This window comes from Metopolophium dirhodum, chromosome 6 (genome assembly GCF_019925205.1).
Source record: "Metopolophium dirhodum isolate CAU chromosome 6, ASM1992520v1, whole genome shotgun sequence".
Lineage (NCBI taxonomy): Eukaryota > Metazoa > Arthropoda > Insecta > Hemiptera > Aphididae > Metopolophium > Metopolophium dirhodum.
The window spans coordinates 13873231-13893948 of NC_083565.1; the positions used below are offsets into that span (position 1 = coordinate 13873231).

Genomic DNA, 20718 nt, shown 5'->3' on the forward strand with positions numbered 1-20718 from the left:
CATTTTAGATAATAATATAGTAAATTCATACAATCTGTGAATATTTATTTTTATAATAAATGTTTGTGATGACTGATGACCGATGGCCGAGTTATACGTTGACAGAAGTCATGGCATTACTGTTGCGTTATTATTTTTTATTCAATTAGAAGGTTCAGTTAGAAGAAACTACACCATTTTCGTTTTGTACGTCATCAGGGGTCACTTGAAATAATGGGATGAATAGTAAGTTAAAAAAAATATAAACAATTAAATTAAGGCGCTAACAGCTAATATAAGTGGAAGATTATCGTATCTGCGAGTGCGAAAGTGGGTCGCAATCCTTTTATGAATATGAATAAAGAAGTATATAAGATGTACAGAAATATAGTTAAACTAAAATATAAATTATTAATATAATATTTATAAAATTATTTAACGTAGCACTTTACCAAGGTAAATAATTTTAATTTTAATTTGGATTTTGTGCTGCAGCTTATAATATAATATCATAGTATAAGTATTTAGTTCTTATGAAAAAATAAATAATAAATGTAAAATTTTAGTAAAGACTGGTGTCGATGCCTACACTATGTCTATGTATAATGTACGATTGTAACTGTAATTCCAACGATGTTTTCTACAATTTTCTGAACAACTGAAAACTCAAACTAAAACTGAAAAACAATCGAGAAATTATATTCGTTTGAATTGAAACTGTGGTCGGTTTCCGATCTGTTAAGAGGACGAATTAAACTGTTACAAATTTACAATATATTTATTACTTATAATTATTTTACCATCATAATTGACTATTGTGATCAATTATCATATAATATATTATAGGTATCGTATATTAGTATATAATTATTAGTAGACGTGTTGGGTGGGAAATGGGAAGTAATAGAAATGTCCAACTTTAGTTATTATTTATAGTGTTTTCGCAAAATGTTATTAAATATTCTTTTTAACTCGTAAAAAATATACACTTTATAACAGTTTGCGATTATACTTTTTCTAAAAACACACATTTTTTCCTTGCAAGCTGGAAGCACATAACATAACAATATTGATGTGCTAGAACGTATCAATATTGAAATATCGTATAGGTATTCAATAGTCAATATACCTACTCAATCTACTTGCCTATTGACTATATTTATAGTATGTAATTAAATTAAAAACAATAATAATTCTCACGTTACCTTCACTCTTTGTACCATTAACATTATAATATTAATTCCTCGTATGTTATTCACATTCTCAACTATTAAAATGGTAATATAAAAATAAATAAATCATCTAGTGAGAAGGAAAATATTAATTGTGAACGTTTTCATTGTGTCTGTTCTTACATTTCAAGTTTGAATACATTTTAAGCAGTTGGTTACATTATTTAATTTGTGAACAGTATAGGTACGAATACAATATTATATTATTAAAATACGATCGATCTCTAGTTGCTTAATCGTTTAGATATTATAATTAATAATATTAATTATTATAGATAATCTTTTATCGTTTTTATAGTTTATCTTGTTTTATATTCTCATATAGATGTATAATTTTATATTTTTAACCACACTATATCTACATGGTAGTACTTATATCAAATTATCAAGTTCTTAAAATGTTTTGTTAAATTCTTTGGAACTAAGCCATTTTCAAACACAAAAACTTCAACTAGTATTTTTTCATGCGTATTAAACAATTTACATCTACGATGTAGCCATGTAGGTACCCACATTATAATATATTAATATAATAATGTGCTTTACCACAAATGATGAAAAAATATTATTAATAATATTAAATAAAAATGTATGATGAGTTTAACGTAGTGTAATTTATTTTTATCTAGCATTACTTATATCAGTTATATCAATAGCTTATTTGTATTGTAATTATTTTGGACATACCTAACTATTAACTTTGATTTATACAAATTAAAATTAATTTAAACTATTAACTTATTTATAAAAAATATTTTTAGGTTTAAAATTCTAAATGTGTTCATCAAAATATATCTTACTCAATTATAACTTTATAACCATTTTATTTAGGTATAATCGGTATATATTGTACATACTATATTATAATAAACACCTAATAGTATGAATATCAATGGAAATTACCATTTCTTTATAAATTAGGTAGGTACCTATGTATAGGTACTTGGTAGGTAATTAGTTATGGGAATTATTTGACTTTGAATTTAAATCGAAAAATATATGTAAATTAGGAAGGACGAAGGTATACATTCTTATCACTGATAAGTGATAACTATTATATTTATGTAAATAAGTGGTCTTGCGAGTTGAGTGAATTGATAGTAATTAATTTATCAATTAAAAATACAATTTTTGTAATACATAAAATAGCAGGTATAAATATTACATTTATAATGTATATAATATAGTGTAAATATGTGTGTAATTTAATATTTATTATTACTATTAAGTGTTAACGTTTTTGTCATTTGTTATTTGTATAATGTTTTTTGATAACGAATTTAATACATACCTATCTTACAAACTATAAAATATGTATAGACGGATAGTATACAATAATAATTAATGTTGAGAAATGTTTTTTGCACATTTATTCTTAGTATAGGTACCTACCTATATTATTATACTTGTTATCATTCATTTGTTTGTAAGACTATGAATAAAAATACCAACCATCAAACAAAAAAATCGTATTAATAAATAAGTGGATACACTAATACACGATTCATTAAAATGGGTACCTACCTACTTAGAGCACTTGTTAAGTAATCTAAGCATTTTATTATATGATTAATCATTATAACAACAGAAAAATACTAAACAATAAAAGATTTTTTTTAAATAGAATTTTCTAAGAAAATAAATGTATACTTAATGTGTGACAATATTTTAGCGTTATAGATGTTAGACTTATATAGCTACTGCACATTGTGTTCGCCGTGCATATATACCTTTGGGCTATAGACATAAAGTTCCTATATACCTACAGAAATTAAGTAAACATGTAATAACCTTTGTTTTAGCAGTATCGATTTTAATTTTATTCATAGGTATAATAACTAACAATAGTCATTTAATAAATGATTTTTTTTTAAATTGATAAGAATAAAAGTTCTTACTTATTAGGTACATATGTAGGTAGTTAGTTAATTACATCCATCAGTTATATTTCTGTTACATTCTGTATATAATTTTATACTATCTTGTTTTAAATAAATTGTTGATTGACTATATTTTGACTTATAAAAAATTGAAAAAAAAACAATCAGTTGGAGGATTAATAAGACGTACCTACCTACCTATAATTTATTTTGATTTATCAATAATGTGCTGGATTTATAAATTGATTACATTTTATTCATAGTAATTATGTACATAAACAGTGAATAGTAAATACCTATTATTCGATAAGCAATACAATTTTCAATATGAATTTTTCAACACAGAGAAAAATATTAATAGCTGTTGTTATACACATACTATAATAAGCGGCGTTGAACGGAAGCAATTTTATTTTGGCTATTATATTTATCGTTCCAATGTTTCACACTCCGAAAACTACTAAAGTACTGAATAATTTATATTTTCCACAGTAATTTACCCATGATAATTAGTAATTGTAAAAGTATATGTACCTGCAGTTCTTATATAAATGTTTACTACGTATCTTCTTTAATAATCGAATTAAAAAATTTTCTAGAAAAAATCTATTTCAGTTTGAATAGTTTAGATCGTTATTAGGATAAAACTATACGAAATCATATTTTTTATGTAGATACATCCAATGACTAATCTCAATGATTCCATGACCAAATTAATGTAATTTAAAAGTTTTTCAAGAATTTGTTTGAATTATTAATTTAATTATTTTTTAATCCAAAGTGTTTGTTACCTATTACAAATAATGTGTTAACAATAATTTTAAATATAGGCACTACAATTACTATGATTGGTGGCGGTCGCACTGATCTATTCATAGTCATATACATATAATATGTTACGGGTAAAGTAGAAAGTCGGATATTGTATCACAATGTCCGATTTTCTAGGACAAAGTAAGAAACCGTTTACATTGTCAGAGAATTGTAGACAGACAGACAGTGCCAAATTACATTTGGGCATTGTCGATTAAATATTGAAAACCAAGCAAAACATCTTAATGAACATAAAATTACTTGAAAATAGATGCCTCAAACATTAGTCACCTAACTATTCATTTTAAATATATAATCCGTTGAATCATTGTTAGATACCTAGTACCTCCTACTATTGAAGGACTTTTATGATTATCTAAAGGTGGTTCTATATACAAATAAAATTAATATTGTTTACTATTACCTATATTAAATTATAGTTATTTTAATTAATTCATAATACAACGTAATGTTACATAATAGTATACATGCAAGTATATTTAATTTGTTCTTACATTAGATAGGTATCTCTCAAGTTGTGGTATCCAACAAATAAAGTATGTATATAGCTGTAGGTACTTGTTACGTCGTATGAATACCATTTGAAGTGTGCGCTGTACACTATAATATTTAATTCACTTTGCCCACTTGAATCTGGACAGGCCCGTAATTTTTGCACGGGATCTCTCGTACAATACTCGGTTAATGTAAGAATAATTAGATTATTAAAATGATCATTCTTACATTTCCCAAAATGTTCGGGAATTGTAATACAATACCAGAATTTCCTATTTTGCCTGTAACATTTAGGTATACACAGGTATACCAGCATAAGCGCAACTAGGGTTAAAATTTTTGGGGGGGGGGGCTAACAAAACTATTTATTAAAAATAACCTATAGGAGGCTTATATCTAAATCAATAGGGAATATTTTTTTTTTTGGGGGGGGGGGGGCTAAGCCCCTTCTAGCCCCCCTAGTTGCGCCAATGTATACCAGCCGTGGAAGTGTGGAACGCTCAAGTTTTTACCAATACCTATATAAGCATACATTGTCCATGACGACCAGTGTTGATAAAATTGCAAATTAGAATGAAGTGCATAAATGCATTGAAATAGAGATAACTATATAAATTATATATTAAGTCAAGAATTCGTAATTTGTAATGTGGTTAGTAGGTAGTCCCCTATTATTGAGGTTAATGGATATTATAAAGAACGTTGTTGTCAATTGTCATATTATAATAATATTATGCATTATTGTTAACTTCGTAATCTATAATGGTAGCCGGGGAAAATAAACCAAGGATATAAAAACCCAGTCTCTTGGTCAATATTGGATCATTGAACTACATTTTTAATTAGAAAATTAAAACTAATGTCAATCGCGATTTGTTAGCTATTTGTGGAACTTACTCGTGAGTTTAAGAAAATATTAATAATAATATAATATACAAAGTCTTAAATGTTTTAATTTACCAATAAGTGTTAATTTTAATTTTTGAATTATTTTTTAGTCTTATCGTGGGTCACGGATGAAAAGAAAAGGAAATTTAAATTTCAAAAATGGTATGTAATAAAAATATATAAAATTCATTGATGAGTACCTCAAATATGTATAAATATTAAATATAGGTACCTATACATAATATTTATTTTGATATATTATATTACTTATATATATTGCGTAAGAACCTTTATATCTAAATCTATTAATACCTTTTAACTATTAATAGGTAATACATTTTGTGATTCTGAGGGTTTGGTCTTACAAATGCCAAGTACTTGCTGCATGTATATTTTGTGCGCTGCATGTTAGTCTAAAGTTTTCGAAATTAAATACTTGAGACTAGAGGCGTCCTATAAACTCAGTCATAAAGATATCTATTATCTACCCAATGAAAAAAAAACCATAGAACTCTGCTCGATAAATTTTTCCTCTACAAGGAAAATCTTTGAATCCTAATATATGTTTTTATTAATATAAGTAACGATGACAACGAAACCCTTTCGAAAAATCGGTCAGAAATATAATATTTTCATCGTGCCCAAAATCATATTATATAAAACATTTATTTTAAAATAGTTAATTTTCGGTACTCAAAAATTTAAACGTACCAAATTATTAAATGTTTTGTGCCTACGTGTTTATACAATTATACATATGAAGCCACATAGGTTTAAAGTAATATAGATATACTATGAATATACAATATTTCTCTTGCTTTCGTATTTCCAGGAATATAAAAAAAAACTATTCAAATCCACTTTTTAATTTTTACATAATATATGCGCCATATTGCTGTGTTCTATAGCATAGTGCAGCAGTATAGGTTCGTCCTGTAGGTGGGTATGTCCTATGATGTGCATAGGAATGCATGTTAATTCTTTTCAGTTTTCGTTGACTCTAAAATTTAAATGGATTCTCTTCATTCACCACTATTTCTATACACCTATACTATGACTACATAATATATTATAGGTAGGTTCACGCGCATGTTACGAAATATTTCGGGTTATACAAAACCGGGTTTGAACCTACCGGGCACCGGTTTCTATTTCTTGATCTTGAAACTTAACATATTTTATTTTAATGCTGGAGAATAATATTATAATATATTATTATTATTCTTATTATTATATACCTACTACCTACAACTACGTTATATATCCAGCAGATTTCAACGATCAACTTCACTCTACAGACAATAGACTTTAAGCAGCGAGTGCTTCCCAAACGGCCGTTAAATATACCAAAATAACAGTTTGGTCTAGGCATGCACTTGTATTATTTTAAAGACATTTTGTACCTACTACAGTTTCTAATAATGATAAATGTGATTTTTTTTCTGTTAAATTATACAATGTTACTATCATTAATTTCCATTAAGTACTTACCTATATTATATTACATAATAAAATCAATTAAAAATGAGTTTTCGAAATCACAATGTGCATAATATGATGATAATAATTAATAAATAATAAAATACATAACATATTATACTACACTATATGTATGTAGTGGCGTATCGCTATATCGGTGTTTATATTATATTATTATATTTATAGTACTGTGCAACATTATCCCACCAGTCGCCAGGTAATAAGTGTCATTTTACGTGTTATCTCCCAGTATAATTACATTTTTTTAAACTCATACCTATCTAATTTTTTTTTATTCATCAATGGCTCTTAAAAAAATGGTTATTAGCTGTAAAGTATATAGGTAATGCATCTACATATTATTTACAGTTATTATTATTAATTCGATTGATTTAAAATTTCTAATTATTAATTTCTAAATGAGTTTGATCGGGAATATTGTTTTATTTTCTTTGTGTTTCGTTAAACTGCAGTCGACAATTTGACATTCGGTTACCGAGTTACAGATACATTTTTAAAATTTCTTTTGGTAGCTACACGAAAAATGATTCTGAGCGTAGCGTATATAAACTATAAAGCTTTATTTATTTCACAAAGTCAATCTCGATATACCTACCGAAGGACTGTGTTTATAGGTTCGTGGTAAATTAATGGCAATATTTTTAAAATTATGTCATTGTGTAAAAAAAAAGATAATTTAAGTAATAGTTGAATTTTTCAAATTTTTACGATTAATATTTTTAGAATTATAACATAAACTGTTTAAGGATAAATGGTTGTTATATGTTTTGAATATCCTGCAATTTCATAAAAATTAGAACATCCAAACGCTCATAATTAATAAAAAATGAATGCGACTTATATGTATACTGTCTAAACTTTCTTTTAAATTCTAATAAGCAGAACGTATTATGAGTATTGAATAGTTTTTTTATTAAATTGTCAAGTCGTACTAGTCAAAATATTATAGCTATGAATTGGAACTACAAAATAATGAGCACATTTTTACGATTTTTACGTCTTTTGGCATAATTCTGACATAAAATGCTCGTGAATACTTGAAATGCAGGGCCGACTCAAGCGAAAATAGTGAACTAGGCTAAATCAAATTTTGTCACCCCAGAAATAATAATATTTTCACAGTTTTGTAAATGCCACCTCTCAATAAAGTTCCAGCCTAAGCGTGGGCCTATGTCGCTTACCCCTTGAGCCGGGGCTGTTAATATGTATTTATTTTCAACTTATTTTTTAATTCCAATAAAAACAGAGCATTACATTTTCAATCTTTTTGACAGAGCTTAAATTTTTTTTATCAATAGACCATATTTATGAAAAAAGAGTAAGTAGGTACCATTAAAGAAAGTGGAAAATTTCAAATGTCTATAAATACGCGTAGGTAGCTAAAAAAGAACCAAAATATTTTGAAAATTATACCATGTCTAAACTCTAGAGAATGCCATTATAATATTTGACGAAAGTTTTAAGTACCTATATCTACAATATTATTCGTTTTTATTTACAACTAAATAAGTCAAATGAAAAAATCAATTTAATGAAAAAATTGTTGTTTTGTAAATATTTCACTTTTCTATTAGTTTTTTTTAAATATTTTATTAATAATAGAGGGATTTTTTACTTTTGACCTTAAGTACAAACAGAATGCAGAAACAACATCCAAAGTTAATGATTGAAGTATTTATTTTATTAGGTGCCTATACAAATAAAAAACACGCATTTTTTAACAATTTGTTAAACTAAAACTCTCAAGGGCTAAAAGGAAATTATTAGGTATTACCATGATAGTTGATCAGACTTATATGTGGGTACTATTGACTTACATGTAAGTCTTAATGAGTTGTATGTTAATACAAATGACGTATCTAATGTTTTTTTTTGTATTAAAAATTTAAAAAAAAAAACATACAATTTGATTGTTATTTTTTGCTATCATAATATACTATCATAGGTAGAATTATTAAAAATTACAATATTAACTATACAGGTAAACTACACTACATTACTACTACAGACATACAATCTGTCTTCTGCAGTGCACCGTGGTAGGTTATATATTTTGTTCCTAAAACCTGTTGAGTAAAAAAATGTGAATCTCTCACAACTATTTTCTAAGACGTTATCTAGATAAAAAATATATTATTATAGTCGTCCTGGACCACGATTAATGTTCTATTATAGTGAGCGATTCGATCGTGTGTGGGGACTGGGGAATGTGCACAAGATCAGATTGACGACCGCTAGATAGAGCGACCACGACGGCGGTCCGAACTTTAGATAATTTTCAAAATAAAATCTAATTTACAATAATATTATATATTTTTATCACATAATAATATGTTCGCAACAATAATAATAATATAAAATATAATAGAAGTCGTCGTTATGGTCCGAGCGAAAGAGGAAGGGCCGTCTCGCTTTTGTCCGTTCATTTCCTGTCGCTGCGGCGCGGCGAGCTCTGCCCGTCTCGCGTCGCGGTTGGTCGATCGTCGTCGCGACCTTGGCTCCTATCACCACCCCGCCATCCCCGCCGGCCACCACCGACAGCACAACAACAACAATAAGCAATAACACAGCAGTCTGCAGCAGCCGCGCCGTGTGTACCATCCGCCGATGCACCGCCACTGATTGTACTCCTTTCGCCTAATTCCGTCGTTCGCGTATTAAGACGTATAATATTCTGTCGTGACCGTCCGGTAATATATTGTACGCGGACCGATAACCACGGTTGTCGCGGTAAAGTACATCATAAAATCCAATTATCCACCCGGAGCCGACCGGGAAAGACGCGCTCGCGCCCGAAGAACCTTTTAGTGTCCGAAACGCCTTCAAGCGAAAACAACAATATTGTTAAGGACATGGGAATCGCCTGTGGCGGACGTGCCGGCAGCGACGACAAATCGCCCGCCTAATCGGCGGACGAGTGCTGCGCGGCGAGCTGATAACCCGGTCATTGGTAATAATAATAATAATAAGTAATAAGTAGGCAGGTATAATAATAATAATATTATAATTAGCCGGCTTAATCATCATCGGCCGGACGCGAAGTGCGAATAGGTAGGTCGTAGGTGCAAGACAAAAACCGACTAGGCAGTAATAAATAGTAATATTAATAACTACTCTAATTACTATCTACACTTATGCTCATTTATGTAAATATTGCGTATTGTCGTATCGAGTAGTAAACACGGTGTTTAGGAGAGATACCTATACAACTGCTGCGAAATATATATATAATATGTAGGTATATATAGGTACACAGAGAGAGAGAAGAGAGTGGCATGTGTGAGAGTCTATTAGAGACGATTATAAATCATTTATTTGCGTTTTAGATTAATGTTGCTGCTCTTCTCATGTTTATTATTATTGGGTACTTTTTTTTTTTCAGGTGAAGTGAGCTGATAAAAATAAAAAACAACTCGACAACCTATTCTCTGTTGTTGAGATTGCTGTGCGGTGTCAGAAGCATTCATAGCAGTCTTGGACATCCACCTCCCCGTCCAACACACACTTACACGTGGATTTTATTTTAATTTAAAACTGCACATATCAAAGTTGTAACGTTATGAGTGCATATCACATGAATACCGCTCCCGTTGTATACAACGTCCAGAACTCTACGCTGTTTGGTCACGGATTGTTTGGCGATTGTTACTCAAATATCATGGAAACGGCTGCAACAATGTTCCTGTCCACCCAGTATCAGCCGATCCTTATGTCCGTGATTGGGTCCATTGTCGTGGGCCTCAGCGGACTTTTCCCTCTGCTCATATTGCCAGTCAATGACTCAATTTCTCTAAAAACTGGTCGTAAGTATTCATATTCTATGATAAAAACTTATTTTCTATTAATTCATAGTGAAACGACCGAGGAAATGACTGTTATGAAATCATTACTAACTAGGTTTCTAATCAAACTGAATAGTTTCTGTTTTAATCAATGTTTTCGTTCTAAACTAGATAGTGATGTTTAGTTGTTCTCATTGACATAATATAATATTAACTGTTATCTCAAAAGTAATAATAAGATAAAGGTGCTTTTAGTTTACCAATATAATTTTGTAATAAATGCTTGAATAGGTATAATTAATTTAAATAATTTATAATTAGTATACCCTACTCTACTGGTGGTGTGCACTCAACAGTATAACAATAAACTAACTTGGTGGTTAGGTTTTAGATATTAGCAAAAACGGGAAAATAATTATACTTGAAAGAATATAGTACTTAGTTACCTAATAATAATTATTTTATCTTTTTATTTACGTAGATTTGGTATGGCTGTTTGATTTATTGAATTTCTGACACATATTATAATATTCACATGCGCAAATACTAATCCAAATTACTATTTGAATGTTCATTGTTCAAGTTGTGCTATTTTTCTATAGGTAAATTGTTATGTTTTCTAGGCCAGTCTTTGTCTACCAGTATTGTACAATAATTATTGTGCTATACATATAAAAAATAAAAATGATACATTATTTCAAACAATTTATTAGTTATTTCACTTCATATAATATGTATACAATTTCTATTACTTGCTATATTCTTATATTATAGTGGTTTATACATTTGGTTCAAAATAAATTGTTAATACAATTTGCAACATAGTTCTGTGAGAAGTAGAATATTGTATTTTAACAACTAATGACCATATACCCAATTATGATTTTTTTTTAAATATTTATAAAAAGTCATCTTATTACAAATGAAATATTAGATACATTTTATATAAATTAAGTTAGGTATATTTTTGATGCTGTTCTTACAAATCAGAATACAAATATTGTTTCAACAAAGAAATCTATAATGGCCTTACAACCTTACAAATAAACTTAGCATAAATGTCCAAGATCCTCTAGTTGGCCTTGAAGATGATTGACAGTTGTGCATGTCTACAGATTAGATACACTTTCGATTAAATACATCCTGTTTGAGGTATAGACTTTTAGCAAATTAATTGTTCATTATTATTAATAAACATCATATTCAATAGACACTTTCACGTTGATTATGTTATAAAATATTGTGTACCTACAAATTCAGTAAAAAACTTATTAGTTGTGGTAGTAACACAAATGAACAATTTTGGCATTGAATAACTAAATAATATTAGTCAATAATGTGTGCATCCAGCCATACAATTAACGTAGTGGTTTTGAGTAAGTGAGGAAAGAATTGAAACCTAGTTGAATCTATGTCTATGCGAGTAACTGTGTTGTAATCTATTTTATGGTGCATTGTACTTAATTACATGATAATGTCAGTAGCAATCATCAAACTAGCTTTAAGAAAAAAATCAACTAGTTCATGCGTATATTAATTACTTAGACAGCTGTATTTAAAATATTTGCAGAATACATGTGCATTGTTTCATGTTTTATATTAAAAGTATGTTTGAGTTTTAACAAGGTACACAAACTCTTAGTCTAGAAAATATACAGTAATGTACTACTATATAAGTATATATTTAATTTTTTTTTGCTTAAAATTTGTTGATTTGTTATAATAAATAATAAATATTATAACTTATAAGTGGAGCGCTTTTGCATATTTTGGTATATCCTAAAAATTTGACACTTCAATATTATCGCAGAATTGTCAGGTCGCCAGACTGTTTTTATGTTCATATTTTTATTAAAAAATTATATATTTAAAATTTTCATTTAAACCATATTTTGATGTTCATTTATCTATAAAAACCTAATTTTTCTAATTTTAGAGAATATTTTAGAGCATATAGGTATTATTAGCAATTAGCACCATTCACCATCTTTTTGGGAGCATAAAAATCATGATTCTACTTATGAGGATAAATTGCTAAATAAATACAATACTAAATAGGATTAAATAATACAATATAAGTCTAATATTATTTTATGGTTTTATATAAAGTTAGAATACATTTATTTAGTCTTAACATTTTGTTTGAATAGATTGTTATTTTTCTTTTCATAAAACCCCTGCATTAACTTAATACTAGTGAACTATTTATGCAATTTACGCTGTCTACATTTTTACAAGGTTATTCAAATAACAAGATAATTTTTCTAATTTTTGACTATTGCAAATATCTGGCATGTTTCAACTATTGAAATCAACTTTTGGATTCATAATTAGGTGCTATTCAAACTATTAACTATTATAATTTCCACATTAAATATTGCCTTTATTGACGCAAGTACTAACTAGTAAATTTAGTAGATTACAGCTGTAATTGAACATGTGTTACAGTTTGTGTTTATTAAAAGGTAATTAATTAAAAATAAAATTATAAAATATTTTTACACGTGTTATAGTTGGTACTTACATCATACTATACTGATTTTATTTCATTGTCTTTCTGAGTTTCATTTTATATGGCTGTGATCAAAAGACATTCATTAATCATATATATTATTAGAATATGTATCCTAAAGAGTTTGTTTGTTTGAATTATAATTATTGGCATACTGGTTTTTATTTCGAAAGTTTTAACATGGGGCTTTAATAATAGTTTTTAATGACTCATTTATTTATACAATTATTATAATTTAATATTTATTAGTAAACAAATAAAGAAATAACAATAGGATTTTTTTTAATTTTATTGGCTGCGGCTATTTTTTATTTGTTAATTAATATCATTGATTATAAATACTATGGATTACTCATTGCCGGCAACCGGGTAAAATTCTCTACATGTTTGCCACTATAAACCGCTGCAGTCAGGGGCTGTATGGTTAGAGTGGCAGGTGAGCGATTTGAAACCCCGCCCAAAAATTTGGACTGCTTGAATAAATTTGGGCCAATAACTTATAAATATTTTATTATTAGCCCAAAATTGGGCCAAATTTTCTGTTTCTCCGGGGCCAATTTTTATTCTAAGTCCGCCCCTGGCTGTGGTCAGATATAATTACCTGTTATATTTATAATCAATGATAATATCTTTGGGTTTCATAAATTTCCATAACTTAATACAGTCGAATCCACTTTTGGGACACATCAGGCGGTGACCTATTTGTCCCCATTATCCGACTGTCCCGATAAACCGAATAATTTTACATACAATAAATTCATTCGAGACTGTCATTAATGTCCCCATTAAGCAGGTATCCCCTTTAAGTGGATTTTACTGTATTTATTACTGAGGTTACATTAAAATATCAATGATACATAAGTAGTTATTATAGAAATATGATAATTAAATAGATAAAGCTGCATTCAACTGTTTCATACAAATAGAACAATTAATAAAAGTTAAATTTTTAGTTAAAATGTTAGGTTTTGAATTTTTGTTGAAATGTATTAAAAAATAAATACATTTATAATTATTTTAAAATTTAAATTAGAATATACCTACATGAATAATGAAACTTTTTTTAGCTGGCAGTAAACATTTACGTCTGTTATTGAGTTTTTCCGTTGGTGGTATGCTGGGTGATGTATTTTTACACGTTTTACCTGAAGTGTGGATTTCTTCTAAAGGTATGTTTCATAATAAATATCTGCTATTGGTATCTGATAATCACATTTTATTTGTTTATTTTTCATAGATAGACATAAAGACTGGATACGGGATGGCTGGTGGGTTCTGGCTGGTTTATTAGTATTCATTATAGTTGAAAAATTGTTTTCATTGTCAGATAATGAAGACACTGATGAAGCCATTCATAAAAAAGTGTCTACTGACATAAACTCAGTCAATAACAACCATAAGGATCTAGGGAAAATAACTAAATGTATTGATGTGGTGACCAAAGGAAAAAATCACATTCAAGTGAGTTATAATTAGTATTTATGTTGAATCAACATCCCAAGACAAAAATATAATCATTTGATGTATTTTTTTTTTTTAGATAAGTGGTTATTTAAACTTGTTAGCCAATTGCATCGACAATTTCACTCATGGTTTGGCATTAGGAGGAAGTTTCCTCATATCCCCAAGAGTTGGTATGTTCACCACATTGGCAATATTAGGTAATGCGAAAAATATTTATTATCTAACAGTCTTATCAATAATTATTGAATAGAATTGATATAAAAATGTTCTTTGTTTTTTCTCTATAGTTCACGAGATTCCGCATGAAGTTGGTGATTTTGCTATTCTTTTGAAGTCTGGGTTTAGTCGTTGGCAAGCTGCATGTGCTCAAGTATATACTGCTTCTGCTGGCATATTTGGAGCCCTTACGGCCATATACTGTAGTGGAGTTTCTGATGATGTTGGTAAGTAAATCGGATTTTTCTTGTTATAATTTAACTTAAAAATGTTAGGTAGTGTCCGTTAGATATTTTTTTAAACTAATATATGTAACTATATATGTTACAAAATAATTCATATTTGTGAAAAGTAAACTTTGGATTATCCTGTATCCTTATACAAGCTAATTATGGGCAGCCTCATGGTTCTATGGAAAAAAATTTGATTGTTAAACAAACAAAATATTTATGTATACTGCATTACTAAGAAAATGTCCCAAGATTTAAATTATAAGCTTTGTAGGTACTATTGTAATAAAATAACTACTCTTATCTCTATGCCTACTCTAAACAATTTTTTTAGTCTGACACTTTGTACTTGGATTCTTACATTATATTGCACTATTATATAAACTAGAATTATACTCCTCTTCGTGAGAGAACACAACTGCTTTACGTAACCGAATGATTCACTCGAGCAGCCACAAGGCCAATTTTCCACCTCCAAGCGGTCACTAGTCACTGTACAATATGTCACGACTAACTAGTGGCCGCCGCGGTGTGCTTTAGACTGGTTTTCAGCGGAAAATGTGCGGACTGAACATAATTTGGTCAACGAGCGGTTGCATTCTCTCGTGACACAGAGTATAATGTTAATGGAAAAATATCTATTTACTACTTGAATTCATGATTGACAAAGCTTTTTTTATTGTACTAATTGTATTATAAATGATTAGAACTTAAGAATGACGAATACTTTATTTTTCAGAGGCAAAGACATCTTGGATTATGCCGTTTACAGCTGGCGGTTTTCTTCACATTTCTTTGGTTACAGTGTTGCCCGAGCTTCTACTCGAAGAGAACCCAAGAGAATCAATCAAACAGTTTACGTTGATAGTTGCTGGAATAACAGTTATGTTTGTCATGTCTCATCTGTTCGAATGATAAACCATACATTTTTTCCTTGTCCCTTTCTCCCACCATGTATCCCATTTACAAAAGACTATAATTTAATATTATTATTATTATTATTTGACATTTTTACTGTATAATCACATTATTGTACCACCTACTACTTGTTTAGTCAATTTAAGTTAGTTATGTACTGTATTTGTATTGTTCATAAAATACTACAGATTTCTGAACCAAGTTCTTTATAATGTTACCATAAGACACAGGCCAGCATTACTATTTATATTAAAAAAATCACATCTTCAGAAATTAATTGGTTTTATTTATGGCTGTGCATTGTTGATTTTTTTTTGTTGTCAATACTGCATTGTTTTGATATATTTTTTTTTAAGTTTAACACAATTTATTTTCATTACCAAGCCATATTATATTTAAGTTATTTATGTAAATATTTATATGTTATCAAAAATTATGTACAACTAACATTAACTATTTAATTTTACTACTTAAAAATGTATTCTGTCGATTTCTTGCTTTAAGAACAAAAAAGATTTGTATTTATTTTTGTAAATATATATATATTTATATGTATATGCCACGTTAAACAAAAGTTTTATAAAAAATATTACGAACTATCATCATCATCAGAATCTGTTTCTTCTTCTGCGTCTTTTAACCAATCAATTAGTTTGTTTGCTTTTTCTCTTATGGTTTTTGCAAACTGAGTGTCCTCTTCTTTTTCATGCCACTTGAGAATTGACTCTTCGCTCAGTATGTTCATGTTATATAGATGATGTATTACCTTGACTATAACTGTGTTGAGCAGCTCCTCACCTTTGGCAATGTCTTCGATTGCAGACAGACAGTCTTCACACGAATCCGTAGATTTGATGTAATTTCTCAGTACTGGCAGAAAGTAGTCTAATTTAGACTGCAGTTGTGTATAATACCGTACTTGGTTCAGAGCCTCAAGCTCAGCTTTGCTGTTCAGCGTCAACATCGCTCGAATTACTTGAAAGTTTGCTTCTCTATAATTGATATTGTAGGCGTATCGCGATGAATTAATTTCTAATATTAGATTATCGCAGTGTACGTGATCTTCAAAACCTCTGATCAACGAATCCACAACTTCAGAGTAGAACATGCACGTGTCATCGGGTATGGACGCTGCCACTGATGCCGTGTCATCGTCCGACGAAGAGCAACTATTAATTGACCAAGTCCTCTTGCGAAACGTCAGGCCTTTCACATCTTGATCGTCTTCCGAATCAGAATCATCTTCAGCGTTGTACGCATAAGCTTTAGCACTTAACTTTTTGGACTTGTTAGTTGAGTCGGAACTGAGTATTCGTAACTGCTTCATATCTATGTTCGGTTCGATCACGACTCCACTTCCAAGAATACAGCTGTCCGTGATGTGGCTGTTCTCTTTGATCATACTGTTATCTCCAACGACTGAAAACCGTATGACTGATCTGTCCTTGATGGTGACGCCATTAAAAATATAAGAGTTTTCTATTGTGACATTATTGCCGATTGTACAATTTTTGCCAATGACCGTGTTGGATATGCGTGTGCCGCTACCAAATTTCGAGTCAGATCCCACGACCGTGTCGTTACCCAAATTACAGGTCAGGGCCAGCTTCAAGTTCTCGCCTATGTAGACGTTTCCGTACCTGAGGCTGTATTTGTCAACCACTTCCGGAACCTGGGGGTATGTCCACCGGTGCAACACGTCCCGGGTGACCCGCTGGTACGACGGCCAGTCGAACACCTCGCCAGCGTACCCATCTCCGTCCACCACATGGGCGTAGAGCGTGCTGTTCAATATCTCCTCGTTGATGAGCAACCCCTTGACGAAGTCGTCCTTGGTCTGGAAGTCAAAGTTGTCGGCGAACAGCGGCGGCACGGCCGTCGAACAGATGACAACGTTCGTGTCGACCAGGTCTCGCCTGATGTCCACCGTGCTGTCGAGCACCAGCTCCAGTGGCAGGCTGATCTTACCTCGGGCCCTGTTGTGAAACAGCACCCTGCCCGTGTCGGCGGCCAACACGATCGTCTGGTCCCCGACCGAGGCGGCGTTCGGGTCACCGGACCGTTGGTAGATAATGGTCATGACGGCGCCCCTGTCACCACTTTGCCGCAGGGTCTTGAAACGCTTGACGAGCGGCAACAGAGGCAGTTGGCCCACGACGTTGCCCCACAGCAGCACAAAGTCGTTTCGTATAAGCGCACATGAGTCCAAGTGCCGGAGCACGTCCCCAAACGACCGGCAGGTGTCCGATGTGGTGTAGACGACGTTCAGCCGACGGGCGCCGGTCGCGAGCTGTACGGAATCTTTGATGCGGTCTACGCTTCCACTGGAGCAGAACACGACAACGTCCACGATACCCGAAGACTCGAGCATGTCGAGCGTGTAGTGGAGCAGCGGCCGGTTGACGAGCGGCATCAGGCACGCGCTGTCCCCGTCGGCGGCCGGCCAGAAGTTCTTGTGGAAGAAGCTGGCCACCACCACGGCCTGCAGCACGTCCTGCTTTTGCACCTTGTTGGTGCTCATGGCGGACGAGCGACCAGGTTATGCTTGCTGCTCAGGAATTCCGGATGAAGACGTTGACGGAGTGGGTAAGGTCGACGAAGTATCCAGAGTCCAGACTTGGACTTCAGAGAGCTTCAGCGTTCGTCTCGCTGCGTACTAATTAATTTTTTTGGGCACTTTGACGCAATACGCTGATAACGCGCTAGACTACAAAAAATAATACTGTGGCGCGATAGATAATAGATAATATTATATGAATATTTCTTATCTATGGTGATAACACGTACAAGACGTAAATACCACAGAATATCATAAACCAATAAACCTATTTAAAAAACCCATAAAAAATAAATAGTTTATAGGTCTATGGTAAATACGGTTCCACCTAATAGCCGCGTTTTCGATTTGACAGAATAGTGAAAATATAGTGCACTGAAATTCCACTAGTACTACGCGCGTGTCGCACTAGTCTAATGCTATAAAATGTTCTATAAATCGAATAAGAAAAAAACATTATTATCAGATATAAATAATAAATAGTATAATTATAAATTTAACTATAATATGATAAATAGGAAATTAGATGATAATTCTGAAAAACTGTTCATATTTATAAAATCCACCCATTGCAGTATAATTACACTGACAAAATAGGCGGTGCAGAGTTGCAGAAAGTGCGCACGATTATTGCCAGTGCAATAAATTGAATACAAAACATTGCACCAGACTGGTGACACCAGTTCACAGAATATTGGCTAAATCGAATACGCTATCAACTTACGTCTGTGATCTGTCCATGTCTGCCCGACGACCCACTATACCCCAGTACTTTAATACTTTATGGAACTGAATGAACTGATAAATATATGTAGGTACGTATTACTACGTAACATAAAGTTTTTACCTTATTCATTGATTATTATAATTAATAATGACCATAATACCATATTATAAAGTAAGTATAAGGTATATGGTACGTAATAGCATGAACTAGCTGATGTACTAAGGTATATTATATTATCGTATTACTATTTTAGTTCGTAAATGCTAGACTCCGCAGACTTCTTATTAAAATATGATTAAAAACTGTGGCCCCCAAGCGGCCCAAGCCACCTCTAATTGCGCCTATGGTGTAGTGTAATTTTATCTTAATTATCGTTTTACGATGTAACTACATAGATCCATGGCCTCGTAAGTTCATACCCTAAAAAATACATAAATTAGCTACTATGCATGAATTAATGCACTAAACATTGAACAAATATGCACTAACAAATTTAGAATTAATAAGCATTTTATATGCACTAACATTTTTAATTTATGCACTCAAAATATGTGCATAATGTAAAAAAATATTTTCTCACCGACACTTGGTTATCGGTTGAAAAAAATCTGCACCAAATTCCGGTACAAAATGTTTCAAACGGCCACAGCAACCGTTTATTTTTCTTTCAGCAATGAGGATGACCCGCACGTGTGGTCACAGTGTGTTCTCAAAATAATTGTGTTCAGATTTTTGTGTATTTCGTAATCTTTATTAATAGAGCGAATGACAATATAACACCGAGCTTAAAGGTAAAAACATTATATGTGTTTTAACTTAAAAAAAAGGGTTTTTGGCGATATTTTAATTTTTAAGCAAAAGTTATGTGAACTTGTAAAATATAACAATTTAAAAATTATCATACCATCTTGCTTAACAATTAAAATATTGTAAAATAACCGTATGAAAGCAAGTATAATGTTTTTACCTTAAAGTTTTATAGTAGATAAATTCACTGTACCACTATTAAATGTCACTACGCTAAATTGGAACTTCTGAACACACATTTTCTATGTTGTGCGTTTGTAAGGCGGAGACAATATATTATTATGCGTTGCCTCCTCTTATAAATACCAAAAATATGCGAAACTTGACGTGTCATACTCAAACACGACTGGCGATAATGTTGGTATAGTTTTTATTACTGAAAAATTATAAGAAACAGATAAATATAACAAACATACGGACATAGACAATATTTTTATTATTTTTTTTTTGTGGGGGGGGGGCGGTAGAATATCATTGTGTGATTAAGCCCCCCTTGGCCCTTTTTGAGATTACCCAGCAATAAGCCCATATAGGTAACTTGTAAGTACCTCATTGAGTATCACGTAATTGCACAAACCAAAAATGAAGTTCAAATGTTTTTCCGCGCATTTATTTTCTGATTAATTTTTACTCCAAAACTCTTATATGCGAATGAACATTTGTTCCATAATGTGTTATATATACTAAATCCTGTGGT

General features: G+C 31.0%; 2 protein-coding genes across 5 annotated transcripts; one reads left to right on the forward strand and one right to left on the reverse strand.

Moving 5' to 3' along the window:
- Nucleotides 1-23: 23 nt before the first annotated feature.
- LOC132946327 (zinc transporter ZIP13 homolog) lies at nt 24-16430 on the forward strand. Of its 4 annotated transcripts, XM_061016276.1 has the most exons (8): nt 24-225; nt 5419-5470; nt 10191-10611; nt 14170-14271; nt 14340-14563; nt 14643-14763; nt 14854-15009; nt 15752-16430. In XM_061016276.1, the coding sequence occupies exons 3-8, from the start codon at nt 10368-10370 to the stop codon at nt 15925-15927; spliced, it is 1023 nt and encodes a 340-aa protein (XP_060872259.1). In that variant the 5' UTR covers nt 24-225; nt 5419-5470; nt 10191-10367; the 3' UTR covers nt 15928-16430. The 4 variants fall into 4 exon arrangements, with proteins under 4 accessions (XP_060872259.1, XP_060872261.1, XP_060872258.1 ...); XM_061016278.1 differs by lacking the exon at nt 5419-5470; XM_061016275.1 differs by lacking the exons at nt 24-225; nt 5419-5470 and adding an exon at nt 9356-9758.
- Nucleotides 16431-16445: 15 nt separating this feature from the next.
- Nucleotides 16446-18635, reverse strand: LOC132946326 (translation initiation factor eIF-2B subunit epsilon). Its single transcript, XM_061016274.1, has one exon. It carries the CDS (start codon nt 18449-18451, stop codon nt 16520-16522), a length of 1932 nt encoding a protein of 643 aa, XP_060872257.1. The 5' UTR covers nt 18452-18635; the 3' UTR covers nt 16446-16519.
- Nucleotides 18636-20718: the final 2083 nt, after the last annotated feature.